The sequence below is a fragment of the Coregonus clupeaformis genome, chromosome 1 (genome assembly GCF_020615455.1).
Source record: "Coregonus clupeaformis isolate EN_2021a chromosome 1, ASM2061545v1, whole genome shotgun sequence".
NCBI classification, from domain to species: domain Eukaryota; kingdom Metazoa; phylum Chordata; class Actinopteri; order Salmoniformes; family Salmonidae; genus Coregonus; species Coregonus clupeaformis.
In genome coordinates this window covers 38975085-38994849 of record NC_059192.1, presented here as the reverse complement: position 1 = coordinate 38994849, position 19765 = coordinate 38975085, and the positions used below count along the sequence as shown (strand labels likewise).

The 19765-nt window shown below is 42.2% G+C and overlaps 1 protein-coding gene across 4 annotated transcripts in view; it reads left to right on the top strand.

Moving 5' to 3' along the window:
- The window catches only part of LOC121568030 (fibroblast growth factor receptor 2), a 111432-nt gene that overhangs the window by 16781 nt on the left and 74886 nt on the right, over positions 1 to 19765 (top strand). For all 4 annotated transcript variants that reach the window (XM_041878595.2, XM_041878585.2, XM_041878578.2 and 1 more), the window contains exon 3: positions 18359 to 18628. In XM_041878595.2, coding sequence (XP_041734529.2) covers positions 18359 to 18628 — 270 coding nt within the window. The remainder of the gene's footprint in view (positions 1 to 18358; positions 18629 to 19765) is intronic.

The following is a 19765-nucleotide window of genomic DNA, read 5'->3' as shown; positions in this document are numbered from 1 at the left end:
TCTGCTCACAGATATGACAGACAGTTGGACAGATGGAGTGAGAAAGATAGACAGATAGATAGACGAGTGTGTTCTGGTGTGAGAATTAGTTGCAGCCTCTTGCCAGGATGGTGTGAATGAAGAAAGGAGCGGAGTGATAGCCACGCTGATAATAACTGTCACTGAGGGAGAGAGTTGAATTGAGTTGAATTGAATTGAGAGAGAGAGATAGATATCCATTTCAAACAGAGACGAAAACCAGCCAACTTTAGCATTCCAACTTTTTGCAGACTTTTGTTTATATCTGAAATGTATTGCCGGCGACAAAGCCTGTACTTTTATTTCCGTCAACCGACCTAGTCATGACTGCGGCTCTGTGTTTAAAAGTCCCACCAAATTCTCAGTATGAACGTCGCCTTTCATCTTACTGTCTTTGACATGCATTAGATCATGAACATTCTATTGTTGTTGTCCGACATCACACTTATCCTTGTAGTCAGTCCATGGGCCAGACCAAAAGTTTGGCCACTTTGGGGTGGCAAAGGTTTGATGGTAATATATTGTTCCCCGCAAGCCCCTGATCAAATTGATATGTGATACCTTCTCCCATAAAGTAGCTTTCTATGTTTTTCACACCTTTATATATCTTGTTGTATGGGAGTCTATTCAATAGAATGTTCACATGCTCATAAAGAAATTGACTGTGGAACAACAATGGGACATTGTATTGGGTGGATCTCATCTTAAAAACCATGGGATTTGGTACATTTTTGCCATCAGATCTAACGATTTCATAATTGAAACAACAATATTACAAATCGCAGAATTACATATTTGTTTTAGGGAAATTGGTTATACTGGGAAATAATAGAAGTCCAAGAGATCCAGATCTGGTAGCATATTGGTTTTATAGTTGCCACATGTAGTAATCTGTTGTATAGCAATACTCAGGATGCTAAAATGAAAGGTGTGCTCTGTCATTTGTTGAATTGTCCCAGCAAGTTAACACAAAGATTTAGGTAAACACAAGTTATCACTAAAAAGGAACATTGGTGATTATAATAATCTCTTCTGTCCCTGACCATCATGATCTTAAAATTATGCTCTGTAATAGGGCTGTGGCAGTCATGAAATTGTCAGCCGGTTATTGTCATGCAAATGACTGCCGGTCTCACGGTAATTTATCATTAACATAAACACGTTTAGCATCTCCAGGTCTCCAAACATACAAGCCGCATACAAGCTGGTGATGCACACGCCTTTGGAACATCTACATAAAAAAAAAGTATAATAATATTTAATATACACCATCACAATAAATCCATTATTTATTTTAGGCAGATCTAAAGAAACCTTATGATATGAAGAAAATGTATTTCAGAAGAACAGAATATGAGTTGGCCTACTGTATGTTATCTGGCTATGCGCCATGCCATAGGTTGTAGGCTTGTTTTAATTTAGCAAAGAAGATATGCTTATAAGTACCGTGCCATTATTTTATATTATGTAATTTTATAGTAAGAAGAATATAATTGAACTTAGTTGAATAAAATAGAAAGGATATTTTTCCCATTCCTGAGCGAGTGCGCATGTGAAGTGGCTATGTTGAGCGTAAAAATTATCATTTGAAACAGGTCCTATATGCTAGATTTAGAGTTATTTAGTTGTGAATTATACATACCTTAGAATGTTTTAGAAATCAAAACATATATGGGCTGCATGATGCGACTATAGGCTATTGATGAAAAAGCTTGCACTCCAGTTCCTTGCCTACTCATCAAGTGATCATATTTTCCCCCATCAGACTATTCACAATTTAATATGGTCTTTACTAATATGTAAAATTAGTTTCAATTTAGAATGGCCCATTATCAAATGGGCAGGAATAGGGGCATGGGAAAAAATAAATGTCATCTGTATGCACCCGTATAGCGAATGGAGGCCGCTTTCAAGCCGGTTGGTTTATTTCAATTCCATGCGTCAACCACTGTTTGAGGAGCATGCAGCCTCTCGCTCTCCAACCCTGTTCCTGCAGCTACGCAGTGCTTAATTTGGGAAACCATGTGAAATCTGTTTGGGAACATCAATAGGAACATGTTTTCACAACTAAACATATTTCATTAAACTGTTGACAGCCCCTCTTTGCGTGCTTGAGAAAATAATGAACGAGAGAGAGAGAAGGAGATGGAAACGCACAGTGGTGAGATATTCTGTAGCTAAAGCCTATTCATTATGAAAATATAAAAAATGCCCTATTACTAGGCTATACAAAATCAAAACTATACAGTGGCTTGCGAAAGTATTCACCCCCCCCTTGGCATTTTTCCTATTTTGTTGCCTTACAACCTGGAATTAAAATGGATTTTTTTGGGGGTTTGTATCATTTCATTTACACAACATGCCTACCACTTTGAAGATACAAAATATTTTTTATTGTGAAACAAACAAGAAATAAGACAAAAAAACAGAAAACTTGAGCGTGCATAACTATTCATCCCCCCCAAAGTCAATACTTTGTAGAGCCACCTTTTGCAGCATATACAGCTGCAAGTCTCTTGGGGTATGTCTCTATGAGCTTGGCACATCTAGCCGCTGGGATTTTTGCCCATTCTTCAAGGCAAAACTGCTCCAGCTCCTTCAAGTTGGATGGGTTCCGCTGGTGTACAGCAATCTTTAAGTCATACCACAGATTCTCAATTGGATTGAGGTCTGGGCTTTGACTAGGCCATTCCAAGACATTTAAATGTTTCCCCTTAAACCACTCGAGTATTGCTTTAGCAGTATGCTTAGGGTCATTGTCCTGCTGGAAGGTGAACCTCCGTCCCAGTCTCAAATCTCTGGAAGACTGAAACAGGTTTCCCTCAAGAGTTTCCCTGTATTTAGCGCCATCCATCATTCCTTCAATTCTGCCCAGTTTCCCAGTCCCTGCCGATGAAAAACATCCCCACAGCATGATGCTGCCACCACCATGCTTCACTGTGGGGATGGTGTTCTCGGGGTGATGAGAGGTGTTGGGTTTGCGCCAGACATAGCGTTTTCCTTGATGGCCAAAAAACTCAATTTTAGTCTCGTCTGACCAGAGTACATTCTTCCATATGTTTGGGGAGTCTCCCACATGCCTTTTGGCGAACACCAAACGTGTTTGCTTATTTTTTTCTTTAAGCAATGGCTTTTTTCTGGCCACTCTTCCGTAAAGCCCAGCTCTGTGGAGTGGACGGCTTAAAGTGGTCCTATGGACAGATACCCCAATCTCCGCTGTGGAGCTTTGCAGCTCCTTTAGGGTTATCTTTGGTCTCTTTGTTGCCTCTCTGATTAATGCCCTCCCAGCCTGGTCCGTGAGTTTTGGTGGGCGGCCCTCTCTTGGCAGGTTTGTTGTGGTGCCATATTCTTTCAATTTTTTAATAATGGATTTAATGGTGCTCCGTGGGATGTTCAATGTTTCTGATGTTTTTTAATAATCCAAGCCTGATCTGTACTTCTCCACAACTTTGTCCCTGACCTGTTTGGAGAGCTCCTTGGTCTTCATGGTGCCCCTTGGTCTTCATGGTGCCCCTTGCTTAGTGGTGTTGCAGACTCTGGGGTCTTTCAGAACAGGTGTATATATACTGAGATCATGTGACAGATTGTGTGGACTTTATTTAACTAATTATGTGACTTCTGACGGTAATTGGTTGCACCAGATCTTATTTAGGGGCTTCATAGCAAAGGGGGTGAATACATATGCACGCACCACTTTTCCGTTATTTATTTGTTCTAATTTTTTGAAACAAGTTATTTTTTTCATTTCACTTCACCAATTTGTACTATTTTGTGTATGTCCAATACATGAAATCCAAATTAAAATCCATTTAAATTACAGGTTGTAAAGCAACAAAATAGGAAAAAACGCCAAGGTGGATGAATACTTTTGCAAGGCATTGTAATTGTGGGCTAACTCTGTAAGCCGTCCTGCCCAATCAATGAACCAACAGCATCGCCTAGGCCTATACGTTCTCTCCCAGACTCATGGATATAACTTTTGGAGCATAGTGTAAGGTAACCAGTCCATCCACTATGCATAATAATACAATCCACATTCAAAGGCGATTACTAGAATTTGTTTAATTTTGGAGTATAGAATAGACCAATTATGTATCAAAAATATCTTAAATCAGTTTTTAAAATGTTTTTCAGCTATGTGTAATATACAGTAGGCTATGTCTTGTATAACCGCACAATCATTATTTAAATTCAGGCTTTTTTTCAGGCTTAGGCTCATGTATAAGCTGATGTGTATGCATAAGCTCTAATATGCATATGGGTGTTTTGAATTAATAACCACCTCAGAAAGCTCTGTCCATTTCGTTGTGTTAGGCTTTGAAACAACATCCACAATGACCATGTTTTCCACTCAGTTTCAACCTGTTGTTGAACTTCTTTCTTCAAATGTATCAATCACAGTGAGGTGAGTTTTAAAAGTGCAATACTGTTTTGATGATGTGTTTGATGTGATTTTCAAAAGCATTTGCATTGATATCAGAGTGTTTAGAAGGACAATAGAGCCCTGAGTACCAGGCCATTAGCGACCTGGTGGTCGTTAGTGAGTTGGGTACTACCAATGCATGTCCAGAGTGCATAAGAGGAGATAACCGTGACTCAATTAATCATGACTGCCGGTGTGGTGGTAATACGGTCACCACAACAGCCCTACTCTAACCTTACAAGTGATTTAATGAAACATGTTACCTAATCATTTTGTAGCCATTAGTTCAATGGCTGGTTGACAAATGTAATTGAAATTATGCAATTGGTGATCCAGCCTTTTAGCAATTGTGAAAGATCCTTTTAGGAATAGTATAGATCAATTTTTCATTGTTTGAAAATAAACTATAGAAATGAGGGATGCAAAACTGACCAAAAACATTTATAGTTTTTTTGGCACATTTTGGAATCATTTAGCTAATATTTGACAAATATTATATATTTAGCAAACCTGGCTAAGTTGGTTGTGTTATCTGCATAACTTTAATAATGTTTTAATTATCATTAGGCATATTCCACCTATTATTGAAAGAGTTGTGGCAATGTCAGATCAATCCAGTCAAAAGCAATGGAGCTGGTTGGCTGCCAGATTGGGAAATGTGTACCCTATGCTTAAATCAGCAATAGCTAAGCATCATTGTTTAGACTTTTCCTAGCTTTATGTAAAGTATGGTGCATTTATTATAAAGGCGTTTTCAGGAAATGCGTTATTTGTGCCTCTTTGCTAGACGAAATGTATTCCTATGGGATTTCATATAGGGTGCAATGTACTGGGCAGGTTTCACGTCACATTTCTTGATGTCAATGCAATTTATAGAATCATATTGCATATAGTTTAAATAAATAAACATCAGTGAATGCTTCTAGAACAATTGCAATTTTTTAAAAATGTAATATATTTGAAACAGCTACAAAACCTTTCTGGGGCATATTTTTTACAACTATTCTGGTCATATTTAGCTAAAAACATATAACTGACATACTTGCAACACACAATTTAAGCCATTATTGGTCTTATTACACCAATTCTTTATTCAGTTATGGCCATGCTGTGGTCCTCTGTAGCTCAGCTGGTAGAGCACGGCGCTTGTAACGCCAAGGTAGTGGGTTCGATCCCCGGGACCACCCATACACAAAAATGTATGCACGCATGACTGTAAGTCGCTTTGGATAAAAGCGTCTGCTAAATGGCATATTATTTATTATTATTATGCTCAATCAATGCAGTTCCTTCCCATTTAAATGAATGGCGACCATCTTGAATGAAAATAGGCTGCTGGGACTGATTATCGACAACATCTATGATGACTGTATATATCTAAAAAACTTCCCCAATGGATCTCCTTGTTCTGTGTGAAATTTGGTGTAGTTATCATCTAGGGTACCATATGATAATAGAGCACATCCCAATACTGTCCATTCTGGCTTGAGATACCCCAAAATGCGTACATATGTGACTCGTTTCAGGGAACTAGGCGTCACTACTTCACAGGAGAGCCATTTGAATGTAAACCTTTTTTTCTAAATCAAAATGCGTTTTTTGGCAGAAATGCCTTCTGGAACATGTGAACTTTCATGTGCCTTAATAACAAACTTGCAAGCCATCTGTAAATACGAATACAATTGTTAAATTACGAGCCTAGTTGGTTTAGCCATGGAAAAAGACAGGAACCTTCCTGTTAGCCATGGTTGGCTGAAATAATGGATGGGCTGGACATGCCGAGAGATGAGTTCGGATTGGTCTGCCATGTAGCACGCTTCTGTCTATAATATGAGCTGGTCAGTATTTGTAGGTAATCCTTTCTAATGGGGCTTTTTTTTTAAGGTATCAAAGTGTTGCTCTCCACTTTCTGGAAGACTGAGTTATGAAATCAGTGGAAGGCCCGGTGGAATTAGAGTATGATAGCTAAGGAGATGGAGTAAATTCTGGCCTTTGATTGCAAATATGCAGAGGGAGTCGAAAAGAGAACACACAGAATGCTGTATAAAACACCTGTCTCTGGATTACATCTTCAAATTAAGGGCAACCATGGCATCCGTGACAGAGATAGTCTAGCTAGCTTCATTTTCAGTTATTACACGTTTCTAATTTTGTCAGAAAGTCGTTTTCATTTCAAGTTAAAGCGTACTGTTAGGTAGCTAGCTAATGTTAGCTGGCTGGCTCGCTAGCTAACGTTACGTGTATTTGCATTGCTAGTTATAGCCTAATGTTAGCTAGCTAACATTGAACCTGGTTGGTTAGCTACCTGCAGATACATGCAGGGTAGTAACGTTATGAGTTGGGATTATGGTTAATTGTTTAGCTAGCTAGCTACATGTCTAAACAAAAGGCTCCACTATGCAAGTAACCATTTCAATAGAATGTTCTTGATGTCACTGCGACAACTGTCGATAGACGTAGCTGGTAAATTCGCTCTGTCTATCTACTCCGATTTCAGAGCACTCTCGTCTGAGTGTGCCAGAGCAGAGAATAACTGACAAATTTACAAACGCTCAACACCCATTGAATATGGCCGGTGTCAGTAAACGTCGGCAAAAAAGCTTAATTAAATTGTTGCCAGCAGCACAGTTACAGTCACCAATGCTCTGGATAACATAAAAACAGCCTAACCAGCTCTGCTAGGGCGAGTAAAAGGTTCAGAGTGAGCTGTTCTCTCATGTGTCTTTAAGTAGCTAGCAAGCTAGCCAATGTTAGCCAGTTAGCTTGGGAGCCTGACTGCTGTTGTTAGGTCAGAATGCTCGGATCAACCCTACTCCTCAGCCAGTGTCCAGTGTGCGCTCTGAGCGCTCCGAGAGCGAAACGCTCTGAATTTACGAACCGACAATCTGACAACGTTCTGAGTTTATGAATGCCCAGGGCGCACTCTGGCACTCCAGATTGAATTAATGAATACACCCGTAGTATAAACCAGCCTTTAGTCTTGAAATCTTTGGTTGTTTAGTACATGTCCTCACATGTGAATCCTTAAAGAGAAAGAGGGTGTGAACGATGCTGAATGGGTGTAGACAAAGAAGAGCTCTCCAGTAGGTTTACCAAAACATTCAAGGGACATTTTCTCAAAAGTGAGGTTACAAGTTTATCAACTTTCAAAGCAGAATTACTTTCCCATTGTTCCTCAACTGTAGTGTATGATAAACAATTTTCTAGCTCTGACTGGTAACTGATGGTGCCGGAGTAGATGGCTGCCGTTTTACAGCGCTCTAACCAATTGTACTATTATGTGTGTTTTTTCACGCTATTTGTAATTTATTCTGTACATAATGTTTCTGCCATCATAACCAAAACGAGCTTCTGGATATCAGGACAGCGATTACTCACCTCGTATTGGACTAAGATTTTTTCTTCAACGAGGCGGCCGCGAAGGATATCCTACAGACACCGACAAGGCCCAAATCCCTGTCATACGCAGGAGAAAGAGACTGAGATATCGTGGACGTAGGTCGGGGTGCCTCGTAAGGATCCGACGGCGAGCGAGTAAACTGCCTCTTCCATCAATCCTGTTAGCCAATCTTCAATCATTGGAAAATAAATTAGATGACCTACGATTACGCTTATCCTACCAACGGGACATTAAAAACTGTAATATCTTATATTTCACTGAGTCGAGGCTGAACGACGACATGGACAACATACAGCTAGTGGGCTATACGCTACATCGGCAGGATAGAACGGCTGACTCCGGTAAGACAAGGGGTGTCGGTCTGTGTATATTTGTAAACAACAGCTGGTGCACAAAATCAAATACTAAGGAAGCTTCGAGGTTTTGCTCGCCTGAGGTAGAGTACCTTATGATAAGCTGTAGACCACACTATTTACCAAGAGAGTTTTCATCTATATTTTTCATAGCTGTCTATTTACCACCACAAACCAATGCTGGCATTAAGATTGCACTCAATTAGCTGTATAAGGCCATAACTAAACAGGAACACGCTCATCCAGAGGCAGCGCTCCTAGTGGCCGGGGACTTTAATGCAGGGAAACTTAAATCCGTTCTACCTAATTTCTACCAGCATATTAAATGTGCAACCAGAGGGAAAAAAGCTCTAGACCACCTTTACTCCACACACAGAGACGCATACAAAGCTATCCCTTGCCCTCCATTTGGCAAATCTGACCATAACTCTATCCTCCTGATTCCTGCTTATAAGCAAAAACTAAAGCAGGAAGCACCAGTGACTCGGATAATAAAGAAGTGGTCAGATGACGCAGATGCTAAGCTACAGGACTGTTTTGCTAGCACAGACTGGAACATGTTCCGGGATTCTTCAGATAGCATTGAGGAGTACACCACATCAGTCACTGGCTTCATCAATAAGTGCATCGATGGCGTCGTCCCCACAGTGACCGTACGTACATACCCCAACCAGAAGCCATGGATTACAGGCAACATCCGCACTGAGCTAAAGGGTAGAGCTGCCGCTTTCAAGGAGCGGGACTCTAACCCGGACGCTTATAAGAAATCCCGCTATGCCCTCAGACGAAACATCAAACAGGCAAAGAGTCAATACAGGACTAAGATTGAATCGTACTACACCGGCTCTGATGCTCGTCGGATTTGGCAGGGCTTGAAAACTATTACAGACTACAAAGGGAAGCACAGCTGCGAGCTGCCCAGTAGCACAAGCCTACCAGACGAGCTAAACCACTTCTATGCTCGCTTTGAGGCAAGCAACACTGAAGCATGCATGAGAGCACCAGCTGTTCCGGATGACTATGTGATCACGCTCTCCGTAGCCGATGTGAGTAAGACTTTAAAGCAGGTCAACATTCACAAGGCCGCAGGGCCAGACGGATTACCAGGACGTGTACTCCGAGCATGTGCTGACCAACTGGCAAGTGTCTTCACCGACATTTTTGACATGTCCCTGACTGAGTCTGTAATACCAACATGTTTCAAGCAGACCACCATAGTCCCCGTGCCCAAGGACACTAAGATAACCTGCCTAAATGACTACCGACCCGTAGCACTGACGTCTGTAGCCATGAAGTGCTTTGAAAGGCTCATGGCTCACATCAACACCATTATCCCAGAAACCCTAGACCCACTCTAATTTGCATACCGCCCCAACAGATCCACAGATGATGCAATCTCTATTGCACTCCACACTGCCCTTTCCCACCTGGACAAGAGGAACACCTACATGAGAATGCTATTCATTGACTACAGCTCAGCGTTCAACACCATAGTGCCCTCAAAGCTCATCACTAAGCTAAGGATCCTGGGACTAAACACCTCCCTCTGCAACTGGATCCTGGACTTCCTGACGGGCCGCCCCCAGGTGGTAAGGGTAGGTAACAACACATCTGCCACGCTGATCCTCAACACGGGGGCCCCTCAGGGGTGCGTGCTCAGTCCCGTCCTGTACTCCCTGTTCACCCATGACTGCATGGCCAGGCACGACTCAAACACCCTCATTAAGTTTGCCGACGACACAACATTGGTAGGCCTGATCACCGACAACGATGAGACAGCCTATAGGGAGGAGGTCAGAGACCTGGCCGTGTGGTGCCAGGATAACAACCTCTCCCTCAACGTGACCAAGACAAAGGAGTTGATTGTGGACTACAGGAAAAAAAAGAGGACTGAGCACACCCCCATTCTCATCGACGGGGCTGTAGTGGAACAGGTTGAAAGCTTCAAGTTCCTTGGGGTCCACATCACCAACAAACTATCATGTTCCAAACACACCAAGACAGTCGTGAAGAGGGCACGACAAAGCCTATTCCCCCTCAGGACACTGAAAAGATTTGGCATGGGTCCTCAGATCCTCAAAAAGTTCTACAGCTGCACCATCGAGAGCATCCTGACTGTTTGCATCACCGCCTGGTATGTTAACTGCTCGGCCTCTGACCGCAAGGCAGTACAGAGGGTAGTGCGTACAGCCCAGTACATCACTGGGGCCAAGCTTCCTGCCATCCAGGACCTCTATACCAGGCGGTGTCAGAGGAAGGCCCTCAAAATTGTCAAAGACTCCAGCCACCCTAGTCATAGACTGTTCTCTCTGCTACCGCACGGCAAGCGGTACCGGAGCGCCAAGTGTAGGTCTAAAAGGCTTCTCAACAGCTACTACCCCCAAGACATAAGACTTCTGAACAGCTAATCATGGCTACCCGGACTATTTGCACCCCCACCCCATCTTTTTACGCTGCTGCTACTCTGTTAATTATTTATGCATAGTCACTTTAACTCTACCCACATGTACATAATACCTCAACTACCTCAACTAGCCGGTGCCCCGCACATTGACTCTGCACCGGTACCCCCCTGTTTATAGCCTCCCTACTGTTATTTTATTTTACTTCTGCTCTTTTTTTCTCAACACTTTTTTGTTGTTGTTGTTTTATTTTACTTTTTTATTAAAAAATAAATGCTTTGTTGATTAAGGGCTGTAAGTAAGCATTTTACGGTAATGTCTACACCTGTTGTATTCCAGGCATGTGGCAAATTTGATTTGATTTGATTTGAGTCTCTACTTTTATCCAATGTAAAAAACAGCATTTCAAATGTTGCTACATAAGTCTGAATCGAGCAGATCGTTCACATATGACCTTTGACCCCCCCAAAGTGCACCCATAGAGATGTCATTATCATTCCAATTGTTTCATACATTAATGTGTGTTGTTTTTATTAAGTTAATAACATATAAAATATCCTTAGTTTGAGAAGATTGTTCCCTGATAATAAAATATTACATTTCATACCCTCAATCCTGTTAGCACAACTAAACGTATAGGGGTCATAACATATAATGCAGTGATACCCACATTTAGCTACCTCCGATACATGGGTATCATACCAAAATATAACCGACAGTCATGGACCTTAATGAAAATCATCATTAGACTTTTCCACCCCAAAGTGGCCAAATATGTGAAATTTGTCCCTCTGGCCCATGGACTATCATCATTATAGGGTGTCCAATCAAAAGCACATATGTTCATTGTGTAGATAATCCTCTAAGAAAACCTATGGTCAAACCCTCATGTCTCTATATCATAATCCGTTCAAAAGTTATTCACGTTTTTACCCTTGTAGGATGGCCAGAATTAGGGTCACTAAATCAATGGAGGCCAGAGAAAAAGTTGTCAAAAATCTGGAAAATTGCATCGCGTCAGCTAGGCTGGATTCTGTGCAAGAATTAAGGCTACTGGCTATGTGACAGGCTCACTTTCCCATTTAACTCGTCATCTTTCTTCTCGAATCCGCAGGACATAAAACAGTATAGAGGTAAGATGGGTATATGAGACATGATGTAGTGTTTTCATATTTTAGTATACGCTTTTCATATTAATTCAAAATTCTTGTTATATTTTGAAGATTTCTCACAAAAACAAGCGTATCTCTGTGAAATGTCAACGGAGCACTGAGCGTATACTAAGCTTTCTATTTTCAAAGCCTTTTACATTTAATTCAGCTCGTGTCATGCTAATTTAGCTTTTTGAGACCCACGGAAACAACTTTGAAGACGACGACCACAAAATGTAAAATCCTCAAACGTTGTTTTGAGAAACCTGTGTCATATAAATGGTAAAATTCCGTGATAGTATTGCATTTTAGAACCCCGCTCCCCCTGTCGCTCCAAGATGAATGGTTTTGACCACTAAAGTTTTAGGCAAATTCATTTTGCATTGCCCGGTGTGCAGAGTTTGCTCATTTTCGACCATTCTATTGATCCTAAAGAGAAATCTCCAACCCACCCGGTGCACCCGGCCATGCAAAACGAACTTGCCCATTACTTCAATACATTTACATTTACATTTACGTCATTTAGCAGACGCTCTTATCCAGAGCGACTTACAAATTGGTGCATTCACCCTATAGCCAGTGGGATAACCACTTAACAATTTTATTTATTTATTTATTTATTTTTTTTAGGGGGGGGGTAGAAGGATTACTTTATCCTATCCATCCAATACATGCTCCAAAGCATTCAATAGTTAGGCTATCCATATTACCTGAGCTTATATTCTTTCTATTTCTATGGCGGATTCGCGGCCGCAATTTAGATAACGCATTGATATATAGCTGTGCAATTTAGATAATGCATTGATATATAGCTGTGCAATTTAGATAATGCATTGATAGCTAGCTAGCTTGCTGAAATGATAGCAGAGAGAACAAAGAATATATGTTCGTGTGCATGTCCAAATATGAATGACGTCTGGAATTATCAAACGGCAAGAGTCAGACCAACGTCATCCCTCAACATGTCAACAGCTCGTATAGGCAGGGTTTAGCTGAGACTCATCTCTTGACAGGTAGGCTGGTAGTAAGCTTGGGCGGTATACCGAATATACCGTATACCGGGGTATTTGGAAAAAGCCATGGGATAACTTTGAAATGTTTTTCAATACATGTTAATATTTTTAGCTAATTTCTAAGTAAATACCGGCCGTCAAACTTGTGCGTATGATCGCGTTCTTCATTTCACCTGTCACATTATTTTTGCATTATGAAGCTTACCGTAGTTCCCCAGAGCAGTTGAGCCAGTCATGTGTTTGTTTGTAAATAGCAGAATGGGAGAAAGCGGGAGCAGGTGAGTCCAGCTGTGTATTGACAGGGGTCGCGTTTTATATTGAAAGTCTGGTGTTTTTTTGGCTTCAATAGAGTGATCAGGGACGTGCAACTATAGTTTTCCTTCACAGAAAATACATTAGTGCAACACATTCGGCAGAAAATAGCTTCATTGTCATCAGATGACAACAGAAGTGCAACACTATTTGGCTGGCAGCCACACAGGTAAATGAGACAATGAAAAAGCACATATTTGTTGGCAAAAAACGATGAATGGCCATCATATTTCTAATGTTTATCATAGAAAGAATGTAACCAGCTACATTTCCTAATGTTTTGCTTAAAGTTAATCTTGCATTTTACCGGAGAAAAGTAGGCTGGCTACACCGAGAAAAGTACAGGAGATGTAGCTACACATCAGTCAGAGCATTGTCTTTTGATAGAATGCCCGTTCGTGAATTCTCATCTGAGTGGAGAAGTGCAACTGAAGCAAAAAATGTGTTTAATGCTGAGCAGAAATTACAATAAGAAGCATTTTAGATCTGCGTTTACAAAACGCAGCAAGATATTTGTAATGAGTTTTATTTTTATTTTGATGGGGAGAAAGGGAGGGAGAGCTGACTGGTAGGAATGGAGAGAGGTGTCTAGGAGTAAGATGAGTTAATATCAGAACACATCCCCGTGGTGTAGAAGGAGGAGAATGAGCTGAAAAGAGGTGGTTTTCAAACCCTCAACTCAGCCCTCCACTGAGATGCTGCATTGTAACAAAGCCCATGGCCACAATCTGCTGTGTGGGTTATGGTTAGTGAATTTGGAGTGTGTGTGTGTTTCGATGTGTGAGGGTGGTGGTCCCCATGCTTCCCATGAATAATTGGGAATCCAGAAGGTGTCAACAGGTTTAGGGATGGGGTCAGGGAGAGAGGTGTCTAGGAGTAAGATGAGTTAATATCAGAACACATCCCCGTGGTGTAGAAGGAGGAGAATGAGCTGAAAAGAGGTGGTTTTCAAACCCTCAACTCAGCCCTCCACTGAGATGCTGCATTGTAACAAAGCCCATGGCCACAATCTGCTGTGTGGGTTATGGTTAGTGAATTTGGAGTGTGTGTGTGTTTCGATGTGTGAGTGTGGTGGTCCCCATGCTTCCCATGAATAATTGGGAATCCAGAAGGTGTCAACAGGTTTAGGGATGGGGTCAGGGTCAGGTCAACAGAGTCATGGGAGGAGGAAAAGGAGAGGAGGAAGACGTGAAAGAGAGGTGGTTTTCAAACCCTCAACTCAGCCCTCCACTGAGATGCTGCATTGTAACAAAGCCCATGGCCACAATCTGCTGTGTGGGTTATGGTTAGTGAATTTGGAGTGTGTGTGTGTTTCGATGTGTGAGTGTGGTGGTCCCCATGCTTCCCATGAATAATTGGGAATCCAGAAGGTGTCAACAGGTTTAGGGATGGGGTCAGGGTCAGGTCAACAGAGTCATGGGAGGAGGAAAAGGAGAGGAGGAAGACGTGAAAGAGAGGAATGAGGGAGGAGAGGCATTGATGAAGATGGACAGATGTACACACAGCAGAGAAGAGAGATACAACACCTCAAAGTAACACTTAAGCATGCCTTTCCAAGTGTTCACCATTTGGAATTATTTAACCATGTCCTGCCCCACCCCCCATTCTGTGTGTGCGATGCATGGTGCCTGTCATAGTATATGGCCATCCCCTCTCAGTTTTGTGTATATTGGCTTTCTGTACACCCCTTCTCTCTCACCTGTGTTGACAGAAAGACAGAGAGGCCTAGCTCCCTAACTGAGGGCCTGAATCAGGCCTAGTGGAAGGCAACAGGCTAACACAACAGCTCTTTCCATAGGCTTTGATCACACAATGGAGGGAAACGCAAGGGTCAATAATGATGAAATTAAAGTAGTATGGAAAACTATGTAGGGAAAAAAAACAAAGATGGTGAATATAGCCCCCATCAATCAACACACACACTCCTCCCCAGACCACACACAGTGGGTGATGGTGGTGGGTGGAGAGGGAGGGCTTAATTATTTCCGGAGTGAAGGAAAGATAAAAAAATATCACAGTACCGGAACTATACCTGTGTGGGGCAATGTGCCTGGGGGGAGTGCTTAGAGCCTTGCACACACGTTCTGGCCTGGCCGGCTGCCTGCGAGTGGAATAAACGTTCTCTTCCTGCCGAGGGGTGTGCTGAGGCAATGAAGGAGGAATGTACTTAGGGAGGTGTGCTGAGGTACAGGAAAGGTTGGGAGTGCCTCTGTACTATGCCTCTAACTATTACTGTACAGTCAGCCAAATGTAGACTGTCTAAGAGACGTTAGCCACGTACAATATTTTTTTTAATGGAAAACACGCACACACACATTACTGCAATAATATTGCAATAAACGATCCCAAAATGTTGCACCTCTACCAAGTTTTTGTTGTTGTAATGAAGGGCTTTACTGAGTGTTGAAATCTGTAGACTGAGTGCGTCAAATCAAGGCAGAGGTTTGATACTAGATTTACCATGGTTGTACACTACCGGTCAAAAGTTTGAAAACACCTACTCATTCAAGGGTTTTTCTTTATTTTTACTATTTTCTACATTGTAGAATAATAGTGAAGACATCAAAACTATTAAATAACACATATGGAATATTGTAGTAACCAAAAAAGTGTTAAACAAATCAAAATATATTTGAAATGTGAGATTCTTCAAATAGCCACCCTTTGCCTTGATGACAGCTTTGCACACTCTTGGCATTTTCTCAGCCAGCTTCACCTGGAATGATTTTACAATAGTCTTGAAGGAGTTCACACATATGCTGAGCACTTTTTGGCAGCTTTTTCTTCACTCTGCGGTCCGACTCATCCCAAACCATCTCAGTTTGGTTGAGGTCGGGGGATTGTGGAGGCCCAGTCATCTGATGCAGCACTCCATCACTCTCCTTCTTGGTAAAAATAGCCCTTACACAGCCTGGAGGTGTGTTGGGTCATTGTCCTGTTGAAAAACAAATGATAGTCCCACTAAGCCCAAACCAGATGGGATGGGGTATCGCTGCAGAATGCTGTGGTAGCCATGCTGGTTAAGTGTGCCTTGAAATCACAGACAGTGTCACCAGCAAAGCACCCCACACCATAACACCTCCTCCTCCATTCTTTACTGTGGGAAATACACATGCAGAGATCATCCGTTCACCCACACCGCGTCTCACAAAGACATGGCGGTTGGAACCAAAAATCTCCAATTTGAACTCCAATTTGAACAGACCAAAGGACTCATTTTCACCAGTCTAATGTCCATTGCTCATGTTTCTTGGCCCAAGCCAGTCTCTTCTTATTATTGGTGTCCTTTAGTAGTGGTTTCTTTGCAGCAATTCGACCATGAAGGCCTGTTTCACACAGTCTCCTCTGAACAGTTGATGTTGAGATGTGTCTGTTACTTTATTTGGGCTGCAATTTCTGAGGCTGGTAACTCTAATGAACTTATCCTCTGCAGCAGAGGTAATTCTGGGTCTTCCTTTCCTGTGGTGGTCCTCATGAGAGCCAGTTTCATCATAGCGCATAGTGCATCTGCACTTGGAGAAACTTTCAAAGTTCTTGAAACTTTCCATATTGACTGACCTTCATGTCTTAAATTAATGATGGACTGTCATTTCTCTTTGCTTATTTGAGCTGTTCTTGCCATAATATGGACTTGGTCTTTTACCAAATAGGGCTATCTTCTGTATACCTCACTACTTTGTCACAACACAACTGATTGGCTCAAAGGCATTAAGAAGGAAAGAAATTCAACACATTAACTTTTAACAAGGCACACCTGTTAATTTAAATGCATTCCAGGTGACATTCCAGGTGAGAGAATGCCAAGAGTGTGCAAAGCTGTCATCAAGGCAAAGGGAGGCTATAAAACAGCTTTCACCCTTTCTTGTCTGGCTTGTCTTTCTGATGGGAGTAGGGGATTTTAAAAATACACTGAACAAAAATATAAATGCAACATGCAACAATTACAAAGATTTTACTGAGTTACAGTTCATATAAGGAAATCAGTCAATTTAAATAAATTCATTAGGCTCTAATCTATGGATTTCAGATGACTGGGAATACAGATATGCATCTGTTGGTCACAGATACCTTAAAAAAAAGGCAGGGGCGTGGATCAGAAAACCAGTCAGTGTCTGGTGTGACCACCATTTGCCTGATGCAGCTCGACACATCTCCTTCGCATAGAGTTGATCAGGCTGTTGATTGTGGCCTGTGGAATGTTGTCCCACTCCTCTTCAGTGGCTGTGCGAAGTTGCTGGATATTGGCTGGATGTGGAGGTCCTGGGCTGGAGTGGTTACACGTGCTCTGGTTGCGAGGCCAGTTGGACGTACTGCCAAATTCTCTAAAATGACATTTGAGGCTTATGATAGAGAAATTAACATGGTGTGCATGCTCCCTCAAAACTTGTGGCCTTTTATTGTCCACCTGTGTAATGATCATGCTGTTTAATCAGCTTCTTGATATGCCACACCTGTCAGGTGGATGGATTATCTTGGCAAAGGAGAAATGCTCACTAACAGGAATGTAAACAAATTTGTGCACAACATTTTAGAGAAATAAGCTTTTTGTGCGTATGGATCATTTCTGGGATCTTTTATTTCAGCTCATGAAACATGGGACCAACACTTTACATGTAGATTTTTGTTTAGTGTATATATTTTTTTATTTTGGAGGTATCTGTCTTTCCCTGCTGTACTCACATTGGCTGCCTGGTATTTGTGCTGAAAGGGAGGGGGTCTGTCTATCTGTCTGGGCACAATGATTGGTCGTTATTCTCACAGGCTCCGCCTCCACGCCACTGTCTACCCTCTGCTTTGGGCCATAACTGCATGCTTTACATTTTAGCCATTTAGCAGACGCTCTTATCCAGAGCAATTTACATGAGAAATTAGAGTTAAGTGCCTTGCTTAAGGGCACATCGACAGATTTTTCACCTAGTCGGCTCGGGGATTAGAACCAGCGACCTTTCGGTTACTGGCACAATGATCTTACCCACTAAGCTACCTGCCGCCCTACACATGAAAACACAACCCAACACTAAAGATAATGTAAAGGGTATGGCTGAATGAGGGTTGTCATCCTAATTTATGGTTTTAAGATTAAACAATTTGGGCCTCCTCTCTCTCTGTATCACTCCTCTTGGCTTTACGTTGATTTAAGTGCATCCATGGGTTTATGTGGTGTTATTTTTTTATTTCTTACACTATTGCTTGTTTCTTCCTCTCCCACCTTTCTCCCTGTCTTTCTTCCCTCCTTTCTGTGCACACCCCTCCTTGGCCTCCTCCTCCCTTTTCTTCGCTCTGCAGAGCCTCCGACCAAATACCAAATCTCTAAGCCCACCGTGTGCTCGGTGCACCCGGGGGAACTGCTGAAGCTCAACTGCCCTCTGCCTGGGGAGGTGGGGACCATCACCTGGACTAAGGACGGTTCCTCTCTGGGGGTCAACAACCGCACGCTGATAGAGCGGGAGGTGCTGCAGATCCTCGACGCCTCGCCCAAGGACTCTGGCCTGTACGCATGCAGCACCGTGGGCCCTCAGGGCAGCGACACGCTCTGCTTCATAGTGAACGTCACAGGTGAGTCAGGGAGCCAGGCAGGAGGCAGGACAGGGGGTAACCAGCCAGTCAGCCAGCCAGCCTGTCAGGGCAGGGAGCAGCCAATAAGCCAGAGCTGGGAGAAACGAGCCAGCCAACCAGCCTGCTAGGGCAGGACAGGGACAGACAAAGGTAGGGTTGGTCATAGTGTAGGTCCTACACTCTTAGAAAAAAAGGTGCTAAGTAGAACCATATAGGGTTCTTCGGTTTGTCCCCATAGGGGAACCCTTTTTGGTGCTAGGTAGAACCCTTTGCAGAGGGTTCTACCTAGAACCCTCTATGAAGGGTTCTTCATAGAACCCTCTGTAAATTGTAATAGCTAGAAGTCTCTATAAATGGTTCTTCGTAGAACCCTCTACAAAGAGCTCTACCAAGAACCCTTTTATCCTCTAAAGGTTCTTCATAGAACCCTTTCATCTTTAAAGGGTTCTTCCTAGAACCCTCCATGAACGGTTCTACCATTCTTATTTACATATTTTTTATGACAATACATTGCATACAGTATATCATAAGGCCTTTCTTTCAGGGCCTAGTTATACCCTAACACAGCGGTCGGAAACTCCTGATTTACAGACCACATTAGGCCTGCAAGTCACATTATGCTGGCTTGCAAAGTGATGTGTAATTCCTATTGGAATCCCAATAGGAATTAGTGAGGATACCCAACAATTGGACATTTTAATCACCTGCAACCTGTATTTAGAATGACAGCCAGGGTGGCGTACATTAGGGTTGAATATTTGCCCGGTATTTTACAAATGTTCCATCCCAAGAATAAATCACTTTTCTCCCGGGTGACCTGGTATTTCCCGCCAAAACCGAAAGTGTCATTCTAAAGCATATAAAGTATATAAATATGTCTGGGTTTAATTCAAGCCTGATACTACCTGAGCCCTACATAATATTTCCCCTAATATTGTCCTCCTCTTTCTCTCTCTATTGTTGCTGCATTTCTTCCTTGCTTTCAACAGTTAAATGAAATTAGTTTTGTTGGCTATATCTTCATCATTATAATGACATGCTTGAATAACATAGGACTAGAATAAGATGTAGACGTCCTTCACTTCTCTTCACGAAGATTGAATGGTTATGGGTGACGGTCTGAATAAAAAACTGTTA